Source organism: Netta rufina (genome assembly GCF_964035555.1).
Source record: "Netta rufina genome assembly, chromosome: 1".
In the NCBI taxonomy this organism is placed as follows: domain Eukaryota; kingdom Metazoa; phylum Chordata; class Aves; order Anseriformes; family Anatidae; genus Netta; species Netta rufina.
In genome coordinates this window covers 23,325,327-23,344,427 of record NC_140123.1, presented here as the reverse complement: position 1 = coordinate 23,344,427, position 19,101 = coordinate 23,325,327, and the positions used below count along the sequence as shown (strand labels likewise).

Here is a 19,101-nt window from a genome sequence, read left to right as displayed (position 1 = left end):
AAACACCTCCACCCCGTATGGGTTTTATCTATAAAACATTCACTCTGAATTATTCAAAAAAACGCTATCTCTCACAACACCTGCAAAGGAATTAGCGAGCTAAAGCAGGGAAACCGAGCTCGTGTCAGGATTAGCTGACTTCAGATAACTATCGACAGTTTTTTGCTGCTCTTTCAAATGATCCAGAAGTGTCAAATTGTATGTATCACGGCATCAGCTTTCCGCGCTTCTCTCGCACGTATTGCCACATACCATTTCAAACAAGACTGCTCATCCTTCGGAAGAGGAATCACGCCTTTGCTACAAGTGAAGTGCTTGGCAGGCAGGAGCCTTGGTTTGTTACGGGACAAGCGGCTTTTTTCTCATTTTACTCAGAAATGCTACCAAAGATTCAAAGTTCAGATTCAGGTAGCTCAGGCGAGCACTACCTCTAGCTGGAGCAGTGACCTGATTACTCAGCTAGATAACATCTATAACTTTTTAAACTTCTTTTTTGTTTCAAGGTAGGCTGAAGAAATGCTTCAGAAAATCAGGATTACCTAAGAAGTCATGCCAAGTGGTTGACCAAAAAATTCTTCTTCTTCCCCTGACTGCAGTTTATAAACACGGTGTGCACACGAACAGACACTTCTTAGCTCACCTGACACCTTTAATAGCAAGTTGTCAATCGCCTTCATCCTTTTGAGAGTACTGCATATCCAAAGTAAACACCACTAGCTACCTGCAAAAATCGTCATGACTCCAATCACCGATTGTCTCACAGCAACTCTAAAAATGACTGCAGTGAGGTAGTGTCAAGAAAAGTCAGGCCATAAGATTTCACAGTGAACTTTCTGTGTCTGGTGCCTGTTATCCCCTCCAGTCTTTGCTCATTACGTGCAGACAACCCTGGGGTTACAGCTTCTGCCATCGCGCTCTCCTGTTGCTACTCAAAATTATTTTCCTCAATTCTTAGAAGTGATGCCAAGAAAACACCTCAATCCCAAGCAGTTGTTGAAGGGAAAGGTTTAGGGAGTTTTGAAATCTCCTTGGGTATAAACCTCCTGGGCAGCAGTGAGACAGGAGGAAAGGGGTTTGTTATGTAATGCTTGCACAACTGCAGGCTTCGATGCTTGATAGATAGGAGCTAAAACTCTGCTTAAAACAAAACAAAACAAAACAAAACTCACTGGTCTTACATAAGAACACTCGTTCTGACTTGCAAAATATTTTCATGATGTTTTTAAAGAGTACAGAAGAAAACTTTTTTTCTATAAGCATGTAGCACATGCTGTTTCACCTTGCAAAGTAAGCTATGGGAGGAGAGAACTCAATTACAGACAAAGTTTTTCTTTGCTGTATTTTTTTTCCCCTCAACATAGTAAGTTTTAACAGATGAGCATGTGTAAGGGCTATCCCGTGCTGTGGTGAAGGTTTTACAATAGCAGTGTTCCCACCCGGACCCAGGCCATAGAGTTATAGAGCTCCAGCATCCTTTGACTTGCTGCTTATTTAGAGAAGCACCCTTTTCTTCACAGAGGTAAGGTTAAACACATGCAGCCTTCATAATTGGGTCCTTTATATCCTTCAGAGTCTGTCCCTTCTCGCTAACCTAGAAAATAGTGTCTTGGTTTTCTGTGACATACAGCTTCTGACACGGCTGCCTGCTTATTGTAGAAAAAGGCAAATAATGTATACTACCTGCTTAAGAGGGTAATGTTACTTTAAACTTCTCTCATGCTAGATTTGAATGGAAATTGCAATTCAGTGAAAAAATGTACAAAACAAAACTTTAAATCTGCTTCCTATTTTACTGAGAAAACAACATTATTTCAGGCTTAGTACCCAGGGAAGAATGCACACAAAGATGTCACACTTAAAACTAAATGTTTTCCTAGCAAAGACAGTGGTAATTACAGTTCCTTTAACTACACTTGAAATGATTAATGATACTGAGTCACCACTGGCTCGGTTTTCACAGGTATTCAGCTCCTGAAATTTCTAACAGTTGCTTTGTAGATTATTAAGTGCCTAGTCTGGGTAAGGATCGAACTCCTAATAGCTGTTTGTCTACTGCATCATTAAAGGCTTGGAAAATCTAAACCCATGTTTTTAAAGTTATTAAAATGAGCTCTCATCCTCCTCCGTGCTTTTTCTTTCAATAGATTGCATGAGGAAAATGGGCTCCTTCCTCTTCACCTCTGGATTGGCTTCTGAGCTGTGAAATGAAATCCCAGGTAAAGGGCATATAACTGGAAACAATCCACTGACACAGGATGCTTATTTCAGTATTTGAATAAGATGTGTAAATCTGTAGGACATGAAATGATGTGTAAGTCTTTATCAGTTAAATTTCCTAACAGCCTAGTTCAGTAGAGAACATCGATCCTAAAAAACAGCCAGGATCCACCTACTCTGAGGCCTCTCACTGGAGTTGTGGGGGCACAGAGCCCCTGGGGCCACGGTGTGGGGAGCTGTGCTCCTGGGTGTGGAATTGGAGCTCACGCTGGAGTAGCGGTGCTCAGTGACACGGTATCCTGCCACCTCACGGAGGTCACTGATGCACGAACCTTACCTGAACTCTCTCACAGATCTAGGGAGGTCATCACTAGCTCCTGACTAATTCAGCGAGCTGCAAGCATAGCATCAGCACAGCCAGCATCCAAAGCTGAAACTTCCCCAAGAACGTAAGAATATTTCTTCCTATTCCAGTAATATCAAAGATTTGACTTAGGGTGTGTTGTCATGTTTGACTTAAACCAGTCTACAACTGTGCTACTGATGGAAAAGGTTGTGAAGTCCTTCCATCCTCTTCCTTCCCTCCACATTTCCATCAGGTCTCTTAGGTTGGCACTATTTTGGAGCAGGAATTTGACCTGGGCAGTGTTTGTGTATTTTGGGAAATATGGTAGGGGCCTTAGTTGATCAATGAAGCTATGAATCTCATCATAGAGACGTATCATCATTATTATTAACACAAAGGAGGCTGCATGGAGGTATGGATGTTTAGGTGGGGAAAGAAGTGAAGGAAACCATTTTTTTTTTTAATTGGAAAAAAAGAAACAACAAAGGTACACTTTCATAGGTATTACATAGTCAAATAGCTCTCCCAACAGTGCTAATTTGTGTTTCCAACCACCTACAACAGGCACTGTGTTTTGTTGAAGAACATCCTTCCAAGCTACCCCTCTGGCTGAGCCATTGCTAAACTTTGACTGCTCCAGGAACAGGCGCATTCTAGGACCTAATTGCAGGCAACACTGCCAAACAATGAGCTTAAAGGTTTTAAGAGCCACAACAGACCTCTATAATCAGTCAGATCTCCTGCATAGGTTAGACCAGAGAATTTATTTACTTCTGGTCCACTTACAGTAAATTCAGAGTTGCCAGACAAAACAGAAACACCCTTCCGGCAGCTCAGAGCTATTATAAGTACACTAGATCCAAATTAAACCATTCACAAATGCTAACATAGACTAGAGCTGACTCCACCTATAAGATGCAAACATAACATTTCACGTGCACATATATATATATGCAATACTCTCTAATAATTCTCAATAACACACAGTCACATCAAAATATTTACACTAAGATATCCATCTATGTGGACAACTGGATGTACGCTATTATTAACGAGCAACTACCACAACTCATATTTGTTTCTGTGAGGTTTTGTCAGCAGATTACGATATTAAGCTGGTACAGAATCCCATGTTGCCTATTCTACATAAGACAAAAACACAAACAGATTGAAAATGATGTAAAGAGAGAAATAAACAAGTTTTACTAACCAAATACATACAGAATCTTAAAGCAAAATCCACTCTATAGTTCTGGGGTATGGGTATATAAAAGTAAATTTACATGTATTTGGTGAAGCTTTCTGCCATGGGATAAACACTGGTGGTAAAATAGCCCACACAGACTTGCTGTGCCAGCAAGGCAGAATCTACCTAATGAAACACTTAAGTGAGGAAAGTCAGCTCCAGAGAATAAGGGAGCATACATAGCCGAAATATCCTCTGTTATCAGTTCTTCAGTGTAGCTGTTCCCATGGACACATAGCTGACAATCTGTACCTAAAGTGAATCTGAGCTGCTGAATAGACGAAGATACCGTGACCTTTGAAAATAAATTAAAAAAAAAAAGGAACCATGAATTAAATACCTCAGATAGGATTCTCTTATCGATATGTATGTTTATACACAGTTTTCCCTTTTAATATGTTTCTTTGGGGATATGGAAAGGAACATCCATGCAGCATCCTCTTCAAATTCATCTTAAAACAAATATTGAACAACTCAATGGTTGTTAAAAAGAAGTGTGCTCATAATATATTGCATGAAACGAATATGCATTCAGCACCTGATGCTCAGAAATAGCACTGAGCATGCCAAGGAATATTAATTTAAACTCAAAATATTGTAATGAACATAACTGTCATTCATATTGTAAATACACACAACTAATTTTAACCCCTCTTCACAGTAGTTTGTTCACATCAAGATCATCCACAAAAAATCTGAGTGAAATCTTATTTTGCTCTTCACAAAACAATAGAACCTTCAAACAAAAAAAATCTTCAGCTCTTTGAAAGGTCATTCTAGACCACGACATTTGAGTATCTTCTGACACTCAGGGGCTATCTGCACAACAAGGATATATTGTACTGCTGTACATATTGCAAGTGTTACACAGAATCACTGTAATTAAATGCAGAACACCTGCGACATTCATTTATTCTAAGGGTGCTCAAAATAGGAGCAACAAATGAAAGAAGACAATACCATCCTATCGGTTTTGGGGGAAGCTTCCCTAAAAGCTAACTGATAAAACACTGTACCAGACTACTGCTAGAGGTCCCATGTGTCCTTACCACTACTTTTAAGTCAGGTCTCTCATTTACACTCTTAAGTACATATTATGCATAAATATATTTTTCATTTTCTTGTTTTCCAGGATTCTGTTAGATATGCATGGATATGGATATAAGACAAGGGAATTTATATATACACATATGTAATTACATACCATAATATACATATATGTATTATATTATTATATATATATATATTTACAGGGAAGTGGGGAAGTAAGGATGTCACACTGCATGATGCTGATATGATTGAATACCCACAAGAAGTTACTTAAAGCAGCTGGCAACTAGCAGCAATGGCAATTGGCAGCAATGCTAGTGACAGCTTGTATCTTCTGCACGTGAGGCACCTCAGCACGAAACCCTGGTTGACAAAAAACCTGCAGGATGTGGCCCACACAACTGATGGAATTCCAGAAATACTGTTGTGTGTAAAGAAGTACTTTATGTTCAGGGTATCTGAATTTTGTGTTAGCAAATATCATCTAGTATGCAAAAGGGTCAATAATGCTTTATTAAAAATAAAATGAAATGAGTGTTGATGAATGCAAACAAGCATTATAACTAATAATTATTTTAAAAAGACCACAATAACTTACGACTGAGAAGCACACGAGCCCATGCTTTATTATTTTTAAATGTGAGGTTTCAGAAATGATCCTGTCACGTTTTTGTGAGCTTGGCTTATGAATCATCAATGTGTGGGCTAGCAATATTGTTTGCACAGGAGAAACACTTGGTAACATCATCATAGGAAAGAATGGAAGCACAGAATTTACCCTTTCACACTCTTTATATGTCTGTACATGATCCCTTCCTTGGCTAAAATAGAAAAGAAGGTAGGCTGCAGAGGTAGGATTTATTTGATTAAATGCAGGTGTTTACAATAAAACAACCCCAAATTCAGTTACTCAGCTTGGACGTCAACTACGCAGCACATAGAAATTAGGGCTGATTCACCCCATTTAATGCTGACATCTACAACAGATGACATAGATTAAGCCCCAACAGGACCCACTTCTCTCCAGTGACTGTAAAGGGAGCTGGAAATGACTGCCTTAGGCATGGACATCTATTCAGCAAATGTCTGGCTTTGGAAAGATGAGTTCCACCTGGTTGTCCAGATCTGACAGCACTCCTAGTTATAACCCCAGAAAGAGCGATGCTGGCTTTCTCATCAGACTGCTCCTCTGCTGTGGCTAGCAAGCCTTAAGATGTAAAACTGAGCTACCGGGAGAGCACAAAGCCAGTTCTCACTGTCCTCATCTTCAAGCCCAACCTAATGCTACACAATATTCATGCCCCTAAACACTGATTTAGATGCTAAATTTAGCTGCCTATACATGCAAGTGGGATTATTGCGCGTACCTGAAGCTATCTAATAAAAAAGTAAACACAAACAAAACCCTTCCTTTTTCTTTAAGATGACAAATCTGATAAGGAACTGCACCTGTTCCCTCTAGACCTCTGTTTTGAGAATGGAGCAACACTGCTGTATGTGGAAGCTCCTTCTCCAATTCCCCCCAGGGATCTGGAGTGGAGGAAAACAAAGGAGATGAAAAAGACAAAGGTGTCTGCCGCTCCTGCAACAACAGCCATTGCCGACAGGCAACACACAATGAAATTTAATGTAGGTCTACAGGATTGTTTTGACATTTTTATCATTTATCTTTCACACAAAAAAAAAAAGCAAAAAATTAGATGATGTCTTTCAGATAACACTGACTGGGCAAGATTGTCAACAAAAGGATGAACCAGGAGATTCCACAAACACCAAAATAGTTTTGGAAAGTGGACTAAGAGAATTGTTATGACCTCCAGTAATACAGAGTTGGTGATGAACCAAAGTACTTGCAGAAGGAGTAGGGAACACATTGAGCAAAACTGGGGTAAAATTTGATCAAGTTGACTTTTCCTATTGTTGAGCTTCCTGAGATTCCCATTAAACAGTACTGGTCTCAGTCCTGACCTCTGGGGCACACTGGTGGTGACTGACCTCAAGGTAGGCTTCGTGTCACCAATCACAATCCTTTTGGCCTGGCAGCTCAGTTTTCAACCCACCTCACTGTCCTTTCATCTAGTTTGTATTTCATTAGTTTGTCTATGGGGATGTTACAGGAAATACCATCAAAAAGCCTTTCTGAAGTTGAGATAAACATCATCATCTCCTCTCTCATCATTCACCTCATCCACCAAGCCAGTTACCTTACTGTAGATTGTTACTGAGTTGGCCAAGCATGATACTTCATTGTTTATATGCCTTGCTTTTACATGTTTATATGGTTACTTCTCCCAGTCATCTACCTTACATCTACCTCTGTATCTGGAAACTGGTTGCAGGATTATTTGTTCCATCACTTTTCCAGAGATGAAGGTCCCTAACCTGTTACCCCTCTACCAAGGGTTAGAGGGTAAGTCTGCCATGCTCCAAGCTTTCCTACTGATTTTTGGGATTCCTGAAGGCCATTCTTCCCAGTAAAGACTGAGGCAAGGAAGGCCCTGAGTACCTTGGCCTTTTCCATCTCTCTTGCCATAATTCTTCCTGCTGTTGTGTTACACATCCAACTCAGACCTCTTTCTGGGTGGGCTTTCAAGTCGGAAGAATCAAAATGTAATAATCAGATTATGCAGACTTCTTTATCAAGTATAAATTAAGATTTGGGGAAAGAATAAAATATTCTTAACCCTGAAACCAGGTAAAGGACAAACTGTAACACTACTCTCACTTAAGAGTCACAAAATTTATTATGACAAATCTAGACTTGAGTGACACTATTATTAGCTTCTTAAGAGAGAAATGCTGATTTTCTAGATCCAGAATGAATTTAGAATTGGACATGCAGTGACTTTCACACATATATTTTGTTTATCCTCAGTTCACTAGGCAGAAAAAATACATTTCAGACCCCCAAAATGCACATTGTTAACTTCATTTGGTTTCTGGTATTCTGCTTTTCTTGTCAGCCTTCTGCAATGATATCTATGTGTGATAGTGAGACCTCTTCTGCAGATTAGACTTTTTAATTCGTAACAGGGCCACAGCATGTATTGGAAAGATAACATTCAAATGATTCTCTATACAGGGGTCAATAACCATTCATGATAAAACTAAACAAGTTCTCTTTGAAGTACTTCAAGGTGACTGATTGAACAAACTGGTACTGAGTTTTAATGACCTTTATAGTCAATAAATGCATGTCTTTTTGGCCAGACTGCTGACTCAGCTATGTTAAACCACAAAGGATACACGTGCCTCTCTTAATACTTGTAGGTTTTCTTTGGCCACAAGGCCTGATGGCATGAAACAGCCTACATGCATACAGGAAAACACAGAGATGGTGGCAACATCCAACTCTCCATCCCCGGGCTCTTGCTAACCTCTGAACTGTGCCTAAAAACTGTAAGGGGAAACTGTGGTGGTCAGGACAAAATGGTGATGAAATGGGGTGGCTTTCCTAGAGAGTGATTTCTCTGACTTGAATGTGAGGAATGGGAGAGAAGAGACAGGCTGGACTGATTAGTTTAGAGATTCTAAACAATGTAAAAGATACAGGACAAGCGAGGTTATAATAAGAAAAATGGTATTTATTGATGGCCCCTCTTTGTACCTTATGATTAAACCTTATGACTAAAAATTCTTTTGCCAATCCTTTATTGTTTGCATCTCAAAGAATATTATCCCTAGAAGAGGTTTATTAGGAAAATATGTAATTCACAACAGCACAGGGATGCACATGAACGTGTTCTGGAACTGCAGCATATTGTCATTAGAGACAGTAAAATTTCAGAAGCTGTAATTCTGAAGACATAGAACAAAACCCCACAGAAAGTCAAGCAGTACCCTCAGGTAGTGTGAAAACAACCAAAAATCCTCATACAACCCAAATATGACAAAGAATGTCTTGAAATCCTGAAGTCAGATTCCTTATTTAAGATCCAATCCCCTAAATTCATAAAGTTCATGTAAAGTTCATGTTCAAAGAGTATTCCATTAAATACTTGATAAGAGTATTCAAAGAGTATTCCATTAATTACTGGAATAACTCTTCATCACTAGAAATAAAGACATTTAATATGAGGGATACAGTTGATGTAATATTTTCCTTATAAAAACCTAAACATAGGAACTCAGTATCTGTCAGCACATAGGTGGTTTACTGGAAATGCCACGAGAATTTATTTTCATGATGATCAAGGCATTTTCAACAAGAGAAGCAGCACTGAACTTCTTCCAGCTAACTTTAGCTACATTCAGAGAGTTTTCATTACATAATCTTTTGTAGTTAAGATGAATTTTATTATCTATACCAATCTTCAGGCAAAATGTTAGTTTCTGAACATAAACAGATGAATAAAATGCAGATTTATTTTATTCTTGAAATTAAACATTTTCAGAAGCTCCTAAACACAACCACACAGACATTTTTAAAACTACTCCTTCACCCCCACCTTAAAAATTCAGGTACAGTATGATAGTAAATTAAAGTGAATGAAATATTGAGATTTTTTACTTCAGGGATTCTGAGATTATCAGATGATTTTGCTTGCATACTGTATGCTCCTAATAAGTATCTAAGGCTAGGTATAAATAGATGAAAGGATAACAGTTACCTACCAAATGCATCGAGCAAGTCTGCAAAGTACCTACACGTAAGCAAGCACTTTACAAGATGTATATATTGAGTGATACATATGCAATCCATAGACCTATCTGACTGTCAAGAGAACACACTTCAAAGTCATTAACTACGTTAGCTTATGTGAAGATTACCCTTCAGAAGAGGAACAAAATATACATCAGGAAGATGGTAAATCAAAGCCATTATGATAACCTTTAAGTCTAATTCTTCTGAAATATTTTTCTTGGCTGATAACGCGTTTGATTACAGCAGAAGCATCTCTGTAAGGCTTTAAAAGTAGTATCTATCTCTCCTGTAATTATATATTTTTCTCAATGCTATAAAAAAAAGGGTTATTGTAGACGATGATTATAAACCATTAGCACTAAAATAATTCTTTAAGGGACAAAGGTGGACATATTTTTATGGCAGGTCTGCCCTTTAGCGTGCCTCTTAAACCAGAGAAATAGGAGACAATAGAATCTTGTCTTATCACAGCCAAAGAAAGATTTACTTAAAAATAACATGCAAATGTTAATGTTAACAAACCCTCAGACATTTACTGCACACAAAATGTAGTTGTGGCTTCTACCATTTAATGTAAAAAACGGGTGGCTTGTTCTTGTATGTTTTCTATTTTGCTAACATTTCACAGTAATTTGATAGGATGCTGATATTCTATTTTAAAGTCCAATACATTTTATATTAACATACTTTTTGGAGATGCAACCAGTGTTGAATACTAATTCACCACTCCCTCAAAATAATAGAACTGTACTAAAAGAGGAGCCTTTTATGTTTCCCAGATGGAAAACAATCAGCACAAGTTTTAAGATTTTGTTCTACCCTTTAATCATTATCTTCTAGATAGCACATAGCAGAAGAACAAAGGGTCAAACAGGCAAACCATGTTACTAAACCACATTCTTTTTCACATTCTAAGGCAGCACATGAAGAAACTTTCTTCTGAAATGAGGAACCAAATGCTGTAATTGCTTCACAAGATCCTTCAGGACAGTGAAGCCTATAAACCCTTAGAAATTATATGATTTGCAATATGTTACTGTGTGCACAATGGGTTTTGTTCACTCAAGCACCAGAGTGCTTTAAAGCAAGGTCTTAATGTCTATAATAGCAGATGGTAGCAATATAGCAAAATCTTCATCTAGAATCTAGGTGGCAATAAAACAGTTGCTGTTTGTTTTGATATTTTAAGAAACAAATATCAGAAAAAAATAATTCATGTCACAACAGTAGAAGGAACCTTATGTATCCTACCCTCACTTTCCTCCCTATCTTCAGTATCACCCTCAAGTCACTCTCCAATGGAAACAGCAAGTTTCCTTTATGTCCCCAATACAAATAAAAGATATCATCATCTTCATCACCTGCCTACAAGAGCATTAGGAAATCAGTCTTCACAGTCCATAAAATACCAGTGAACCCAAGAAGAAAGAAAACAAGTTTGACAACACGCACACATTACATCAGACTTTTCAAAACGCAGAATCCTGACCTTGCCTCTGAATCATCAACCCATCCTTTCTGACGAAAATGACACTTCAAGGAAAACATTCAAGAACTAAAATGCTGAGTGGCATAACAAGTAACGTACATTGGAATACGTAAGTGAGAAAGATTCAGAAGGCCACGAAAAAAGCAAGTCACCAATTCTTTAATTTCTATTAATGGAAAAGCGGTTGCTCACCCAGATCAACGAGTGGGCAAGTGCTCGCTCAATCAGCTGTGTACCAATTTGTTAACACGGTGAATTACCTTAACATAAGGATACAAAAACTACAGTAACATACAGAAGTAATGCCATTCCAATATAAGAAACAAACAAGATATATTCCCCCCCCCACCACCACTTCTCAATCAGCTTGCTAAGAACAGTAAGGGAAAAACAAATGTTTTTTTTTTAAAAAGTCAGGAAGGGAAGTGAAGAACTTTGGGGCATGTCATTCGTGCCTTCCCTCCTGCTGTCAGTGGATGATATTTGTAAAATGCAGCACCAACAGAAGCCAAACTTTAACAGGCAGGGTGACATTAGGGGTACCGTAACTGAATAGAAATTGTTCTGTGCAGATCACAAGTATATGGTGTTTCCATGCAGTGTAATTTATTCCGAGAGGAGACAGGATATTCAAATCTTCAACAAATTAAAATACTGATCACAGATCATTATAACTCATTTGAATCAAGACACAAACTGTACCCATGATTTTAAACATCCTTATTAGAAGTAATTAGATTTTGGCAAGCCTTTCCCAATTAATGTTGCCAATCAAAAGGATCAAAAAAGAGTCATACATACAGACTGCTTTACCCCATGTCTCATGAAAAATTAAATAATTTATTTGTATCACTGTTGAATAACTTGTAAACATTTTTCTTATATGTAAAACCCTTCTTCCTTCCATTATGTTCAGTATTTTAATTTACATACAAATATGGTGTCAGGTCAACTTACTTATTTTAGAAAGTGACTTTGCTAGACTGTATGCTGGTCTGAACTCCAGAAATGCTTTGAGAGAGTGCCTCAAGACTTCTAACTGCGACAATACTTTCACTGAAAGAAAAAGCAGTGAATTTGTTAAGAAGTACTATCTATTCTGGTGTAGAAAACAGAGACCAGCAACCTACAATCACAATCTTACTTTCAGTAGCTAAAGTGCTGTTAACCACTGACCTTGGTTAGATTAACTCACAGCAAAACCACGATGTTTATACAAAGGTAGAGGCAATGAGTTAGTTGTCTCACTGACCACGTAGAGCTGACCTTGGCTGTGAAGACAACACCTGAGTCATTGGCATAGGCCAGAGATGGAGGTGTGACTGCTCCTGGGAGAGGCAGCAAATCCGTAGTGTTTTTCTTACCTCCCGTCCTTTGAAGCTATCAACAAGCATTATTCAACACTACCACAGGCTACTTGCATGTGAAAACATAGAAGGAAAAAACAAGATACTAATAACAGTACTAGATTTTCAATGGTATTTAAATAAACACGACCAGCACACAATAAGAATAATCTTTTTTTTTTAATACATATATATACTTTTAAAAGTATTTTCACCTTTGTCATTTCTGTATTGTTTTTTCTTTCTTCAAAAATTAAGAATCCCAAACAAAATCTCAGGCACGTTTGCAATGTATAAAATATAAATACAGAAAGCTCAACAGTATCAGCAGCTTTCTTCCAAAAAAATCAATGAGAACAAAAACTCAGCCTACATTTCCCTAGATTAAATTAATTTCTTAGTAAATACACACTAGTTTTCTTCTGGGTGACGTAGCATAGACGTCCAATGATGTTTAGCTCATCCATTTTAAATTTGGGCCCCTTCAGTTAGTTGAATTTATCTTTCCTGGGTAGCTCTATAAAGACATGGTCTCCTAAGGCCTATTTATCGCTGACCATCTTTTTACCTTTCATTCTTTTACCACTAACAAGCTACACCTTTGTCTTCAGGTTGGGCCAAGCCATCACTCATTTCTGCATGGTCCTGCAGGGTTAGGTTCAGCCCAGGCATGGCAGCACGAGCTGGGTGCATGTTAGCATACCCATACAAAGTCCATTAATCCTATAAGGTTACAAAGCTCTCTCTTGATGCTAAATGGCCCTGTGATGTTGATTATGATTATTTGTGCCCCAAATAAAAAGGTACCTCTGTGCACTGTACCCCTTTGACAATGCCATGGTTTCTCCTCATAATCACAGTTCCCCTCATCTAGCCATGTAGAAAAGAACACAATGACCCCTGACACCTTTGTTTGGATAGTCTTGTCTAGGCACACATGAACGACCAACTTCATGATGACAGGACAGACAGATGTGCCACTCTCCTCCAGAATTTCAGCTTTCGTTTTTAAACAGTAAGTTTCTAGCTATAAGCTATGAAAACAAACAAAAAAAGTAGTAAAATGGTAAAACATTGTATGAACTGACCTGTATGCCTTGCACCTAGATGCCTTTGTACGTCATTGTTCACTGTTTCATTACTTAGGCTCTTTAAGATAGAAAATAAGGAGAGGAGAACAAGATGTACAAGAAAGAAAGGAAAGAGAACAAGATGCAAAAGCAGTCAGACTAAATTGCAAGCATGCCCTAAAACTGAGACAGGTTCATGGTGAAATAAAAGACTGAGATTAGATACTGGAATTAAAAGAAGGTGAAAGAAGTCAGAATGATACCAATTTTAAATATATATAGTTATGTATGACTAGGTTGAAGAAAGGAAATGAGTCATTTCATTCTTCAGAAAGTTTCAGCTTCAGCAGTGACCCAACAGACTGCACAGCAAGTGTACCACCAGCATGTAGCTCTATTTCCATCCCAATCCGCATCCACGGCACAAAAGACAAAGGTCTAGACAACTTCGAGCTTCCTTCGTTAACCTATTTTCAAAAGCAAATCAAGTGCAGCTTCTCCCATGCATACTGCTGACCTACCAAACGAAAGGCTACACCCATCTTTCCATCATGCTCCATCAATTGCTTATAGCAGCACGCAATTTGCATTACCTCTGAGTGAAGTGCCCTTGAGTGTACAGTAACAGAGCTGCAGTGGATTTCATAAGGGCAATGGCAGCGTGCCAGACACACCAACTACATTCAAGTGCTCGGATCTGACGCAGCACAAACTATGGAGTATTACTACTACTCGTGTGGCAATTTGGGAGGGTGGAAAGAGAACAGTGAGAGAGAATAAAGTTGTTTTTTTTTTTTTTTTTTTTTTTTTTTTTTTTTTTTTTTTAATGAAAACCTTCAGATCACAGACCTAGGGAAAAATCTGAGTGGGCTTAAGAGAATAAGGACATTGGTGAGCAAACACAAGGCTGTTCAGGATGTTTTTTTTCTATCAAAAAAAGTTGATGTACAGGAGAAAAGGGAGAAAAAGATGCAGGAGGTAAAAAAGAGAGGTGATTAAGGAGAAGAAAAAATAGGAATAAAACAAAAAGAGACGTTCTGTCCTGCCCCAAATAATGCCTTTTGCCAGTCCCCAGCAGGCCACATCACCCCAGGAAGAGCCTGTTCAGGCACTGGGAAGCACAGGAGTCTTGGGCATGTCTGAGTCACCTGACTTAAGAAACAAGAAGGCTTTTTTTTTTTTTTTTTTTTTTTGTAATTGGGACATAGAATATGACCGAGGAAAAAAGCTTCATTTCCTAAGGTGGTGTATGACAATTATACCTTTGTATAACAAAGGTGTTAACTGAGGTTCTAAATCCCACACAAATGGTACTGCCCTGTGTCATCTTTTGACACTGTATTCCTATTCCTTCAGCTCACGAGAAGAAATAGAAGATACCCTTATAAGTTTAGCTGTTATTAAGAAATATAATAATAGTAATATTTAAATAATCAGTACCACCTTTTTATACTAGGGTGCTTCAAAAATCTACATGATTGTATTACTTCCCCCCTGGAGTTTTAACATCAACACTTCCATGTGGAAATTGAGACACCTAAATTTAAAAAATAAATTGTATTTTTATTTCAACAGAGGATTTCACTTCCCCTGTTGGCTTCACAGAAACACCTTCAGTTTTGTAGGGATGAGCTGGCATTCATTTTTTTTTCCCTACAGAATCTTTCAAGTCCTCCTCATAAAGATGATCTGATTGTTTGGCAACAAATCCTTTGTCTTCATGTTAATCTGTTGCCTATTTTTAAGGCATTTTTAAAATAATTTTTAAAAATTAACAAAAAAATAACTGCCATTAGCTTCACTGTAAGCGCTCTTACACCTTGCTCATATTCTTAACAACCAGGGAGTTAAACTGAACTATTAACTACAAACATTACAGGCTCCAGTGCAAGACAGGAATTCAAAGCATGCATTTGAGTATTTAGTGATGTTAATTTCTGGCTACAAAAAAAATAAAAAAAGTCAGCTACACTGAGAAGTCCACATATCCCCAAATACCCTCCCCCAGAAAATTAAATGAGAGAACTTTAGAGCAGTGAGAGGTATAAACCTATACTGCATTTACTGATTGAATTGCTTATAAGTGGGGTTAAGCAAAATGCAGAGTTTAAAGCTCTAGAGAAGCAACTGATTCCCTTTAAATGCTAAGTATTAAAATAAAAAATCCCCACAAGCAAGCAAATGAAACCAAAAATATCAAGGAATTATTTTATGTTTTGGTTCCATCACTTTATTGGTGACATAATGTAACATAAATGGTACTTTATTAAATCTATCTGTGAAGACTGCCTTAGGTTTTAAAACAGAATAAACTCTCACTGGAGTCAGACACTAAATTTGTCAAGTATTACCCAAAAAGGTTTAAAAGATATTGTACCAACACACTATTAACATAGCATTTCCTACCTGAAAATATAGAAGGTCTTTTCTTAGGGCGCCTGGGATGTATAGGCTCTATATTCTTAATATTTCTTTGCAACTTCCCTTTAAAGTCATTTTCTAGCAGGATGTCTGGTGGGAGGCTACTCCGTCGTGCTGATTTGTAACGATTCGGACAGGAATTCAGTTTACTCCTAGTCCTAGAGTACAAGTTGCTGTCATCGACTGCCATTATAGAGCATTAACTCGTAAAGCCAACCCTGCACAAAGCCAACCTGCACATCCACAGGGCTTGTGACTCGTGGCTCCGGACCCAAGCAATCTCAGAGATGTTCTCATGCCCAGCTCAGCACTTGCCTGGGAAGTTTAGCGAGTTGATAGGCGTGTGCTGCAACAGGTGTAGGGTTACTGCATCGCCCCTCCTTGCATCACTTCAGCTGCACGGGGAGGAGACACGCCGAAATCATTAATTTGGAAGGTTTGAGGCAATTTGGAAGTTCAACAAACCTGAACCCAGCAGCACAGCCCATGCAAAAGGGAAAATAACACTTCGGTAACAGGCACTGTCTAGGGCTAGTGGTGGTTGTGTTTTACCAACAGCGTTCGTCAGATCAGTTCATTAATACTTCATTATCTTGGCAAGCAAAACAGGCGTTGCTAAACCTTTAAAAAAAAAAGTGAGTGAAAAAGCAAAACAAAACAAAAACTGACCCAGTCAACTGCCTTGGGACCTGCCTGGGAAAGGAACAACCCGAGCAGCGTGCTCAGGTTCTTAGCCCTGTCCTTTGTCAGTCTTACATTTTTAGACTGGTAAACAAATCCAAAGCTCCAAAGTTTTTACAATCACAATTACTTAAGTTTATTTATTCCTTTCCTCAAGAAACAAGGGTGTTATTTCCTTGCTGGAATCAAAATCAAAGAGCCGTCAGTGTGGCTGATTTTCTGTATATGTAACTGCTGATCGCTAAACCTGAGCCATTTCAACATGTGTATGAAGAAGGTGGTCTGTAAATTCTCCATCTAAATAAAAGCCACGGTGCTTACTAGAGGTTTGCTCATTTTCTGTTGTTGTTTTTGTAGTTCCAGTTATCCCAGTTATCTCTTGAGCCTCCCATGAATACAGTTTTCCTTTCTCCAAACATAAGAAAGAAATAAGGGCAAATCCTGACACTTTCAATGAAACTGTTAATTTTCTTACTTAGAATTGTATCACAAATGTGACAAAAACCATTCCTGAGTTAAAACCAGCAAATCTCATCTGTATAAACGTTTTGTATTAAATAAAAATAATGTACAGCAAAGCAAATAAGCAGAGTGGTAATTTGAAGTGTCAGCAGCTAATGCTTCAACCATGGATACTTAAGGCAAGCAGATTTTAACAACTGAAGATAGAACTTGATTTTTCCGTATAATTTAAAACACTTAAAATATGAAAGCTTTAATTTCTTTCCAAAAGATAGGGTGCATTTTATGATTTGTGTAATGATCATGAGTTTGGCTGCTGCAAATAACGCTTTTGTGTGAAATTCAGTAAAACCTTTATTATTGTTGACAAGTAATAAACAGTTCACCAACATGCTTTTGGAAGGAAACATGGGAAATGATGTATTTTTATATGTATTTATGTAGAGTCTTAGCTTTTTAAAACATTTTATTATGTTAGAAATGCAGAAAGATGTAAACAGTCTGCTAGATTTTTCTTCCTCTTCTAGAAACTAATTTGTATTTGGCTGGAAGTTGAAATTATGAATTCAAGAATCCAACCTCAAATACACTGGATCCTGCATTCAGAACAAGCTCATTATTTAAACCAAACCAATTTATACTAAATAAATGCTAACTGCAGGTAACAAAGTGATTATTTCTGCATTTCAAGCACTCAAAGGATCTTGAGCTCTGTTTATATGCAGAAATAAGCTTTTGAAAATCCCACTGGACTCCAAAATAGGTTAGGTCAGAATTAGGTTGTAACCAAAGGGAATTGTATACCTAGATTGCTTGGGTCCATTCTAAAAATTGCTCTAAAAATTGCTCTAGGCACAGGTCTTCATCATTAGAGGCCAAAATATTTCTATCATGACCTTCAAATCCGTAGAATTTATATATCTTATCCTCTTTTTTCCCAGTTAATTTTAAAAATATATATTAAAAAAACAGGTCAAAGAAAGTGTCCTTTCCCCCCCTCCCTTCTTTCCCAGTTCTACTTGATTTTTCAGCTTTGACTCAACCAACATAAGAAATATTCAGGGACCATAAGAAATATTGGGACCATTCCCAACGGTCCAACTAAACCAAAGTAACTGAATCAAAAGCTCAGCCAAAAGTGCATAAATCTGAGCATATTATTTGAACCACGTGTGAAGACTGAAAAACTACAAATACCAAATGCAAGAATTGACATTTGAGGAACTTCAAATTGAAATTTGACAGCAGCGTTAAATAAAACTTCAACATCTTCAGTAAGTGACCGAAGCACCAGGATATTCTGGAAAGAGCTCTTAACTTTTCTTGCTGAAACTGTTCCACAACGTATAAATAATTCAATATTCATTAGGAGAGTGACTTGAAACTGTCCCATATTCTAGCTGAGCAGCACAAGTGCTGCACTATACAGTCCTACCTTCTCCAGCTCCATCAATATTCATGCCACGTGGAACAATACCAAAAGGAGGAAGCACTGCTGGGATGCTCAAAGGTACAACAGACCCCACGCTCTTTTGAACTAGGGGAACCTGTCAAGGGTTGAAGGCCTTGATCCAGCAGCAGCAGACAGGAATCTATGATGAGTTTACCTTATGATGGCAGTCCAGGGTGGGACAGATGAAAATCCAATGCATCTCATCCTTGAGTTGCTTTTTTTAGGATCCACTCTAGGAGACATACTCTGAGAATTCACGCAGACCTAACAGTTTGTAAGTGCAAATAGTCTAAAACTTGAAAATCCTTAGTGTAGGATTAGGTGCTGGCAGCAGAACAGAAGCTGAGGCTCCTGGTGGTGTCTGAAAGTTGTTGGACTAAGTGCTATTTTAGTGGCCTAACTCTTCTAGTGATTTCGTTTATGTATCTCCTGTTGGAGATTTTCTCATCTTTGAGGGGAATGTATAAAAATTTGTAGTCTACTCCCAAATGAAACCACTAGAGAGTAAGCTACAGCACAATACAAAAGAACAAAACTGGAGATGGGGGAGAGCTCTTTGAAGAGCTGTTTGTTAATTATAAGACCCAAGAAATAAAGCAGAAGCACTGAGCATTCAAAATAAACAATAAATAAATATAAGAGATTTTGAGATTCAGCTACAGATAGAAATGCACA

General features: G+C 38.0%; 1 protein-coding gene across 3 annotated transcripts in view; it reads right to left on the bottom strand.

The window, feature by feature from the left end:
* The window catches only part of FRY (FRY microtubule binding protein), a 188,120-nt gene extending 172,069 nt beyond the window's left edge, over window positions 1-16,051 (bottom strand). For 2 of the 3 annotated variants that reach the window (XM_084288656.1, XM_084288657.1), the window contains exon 1: window positions 15,816-16,051. In XM_084288656.1, coding sequence (XP_084144782.1) covers window positions 15,816-16,020 — 205 coding nt within the window. In that variant the 5' untranslated portion in view covers window positions 16,021-16,051. The remainder of the gene's footprint in view (window positions 1-15,815) is intronic. The other variant, XM_084288658.1, reaches the window with a different exon arrangement.
* Between the last annotated feature and the right edge of the window lie 3,050 nt (window positions 16,052-19,101).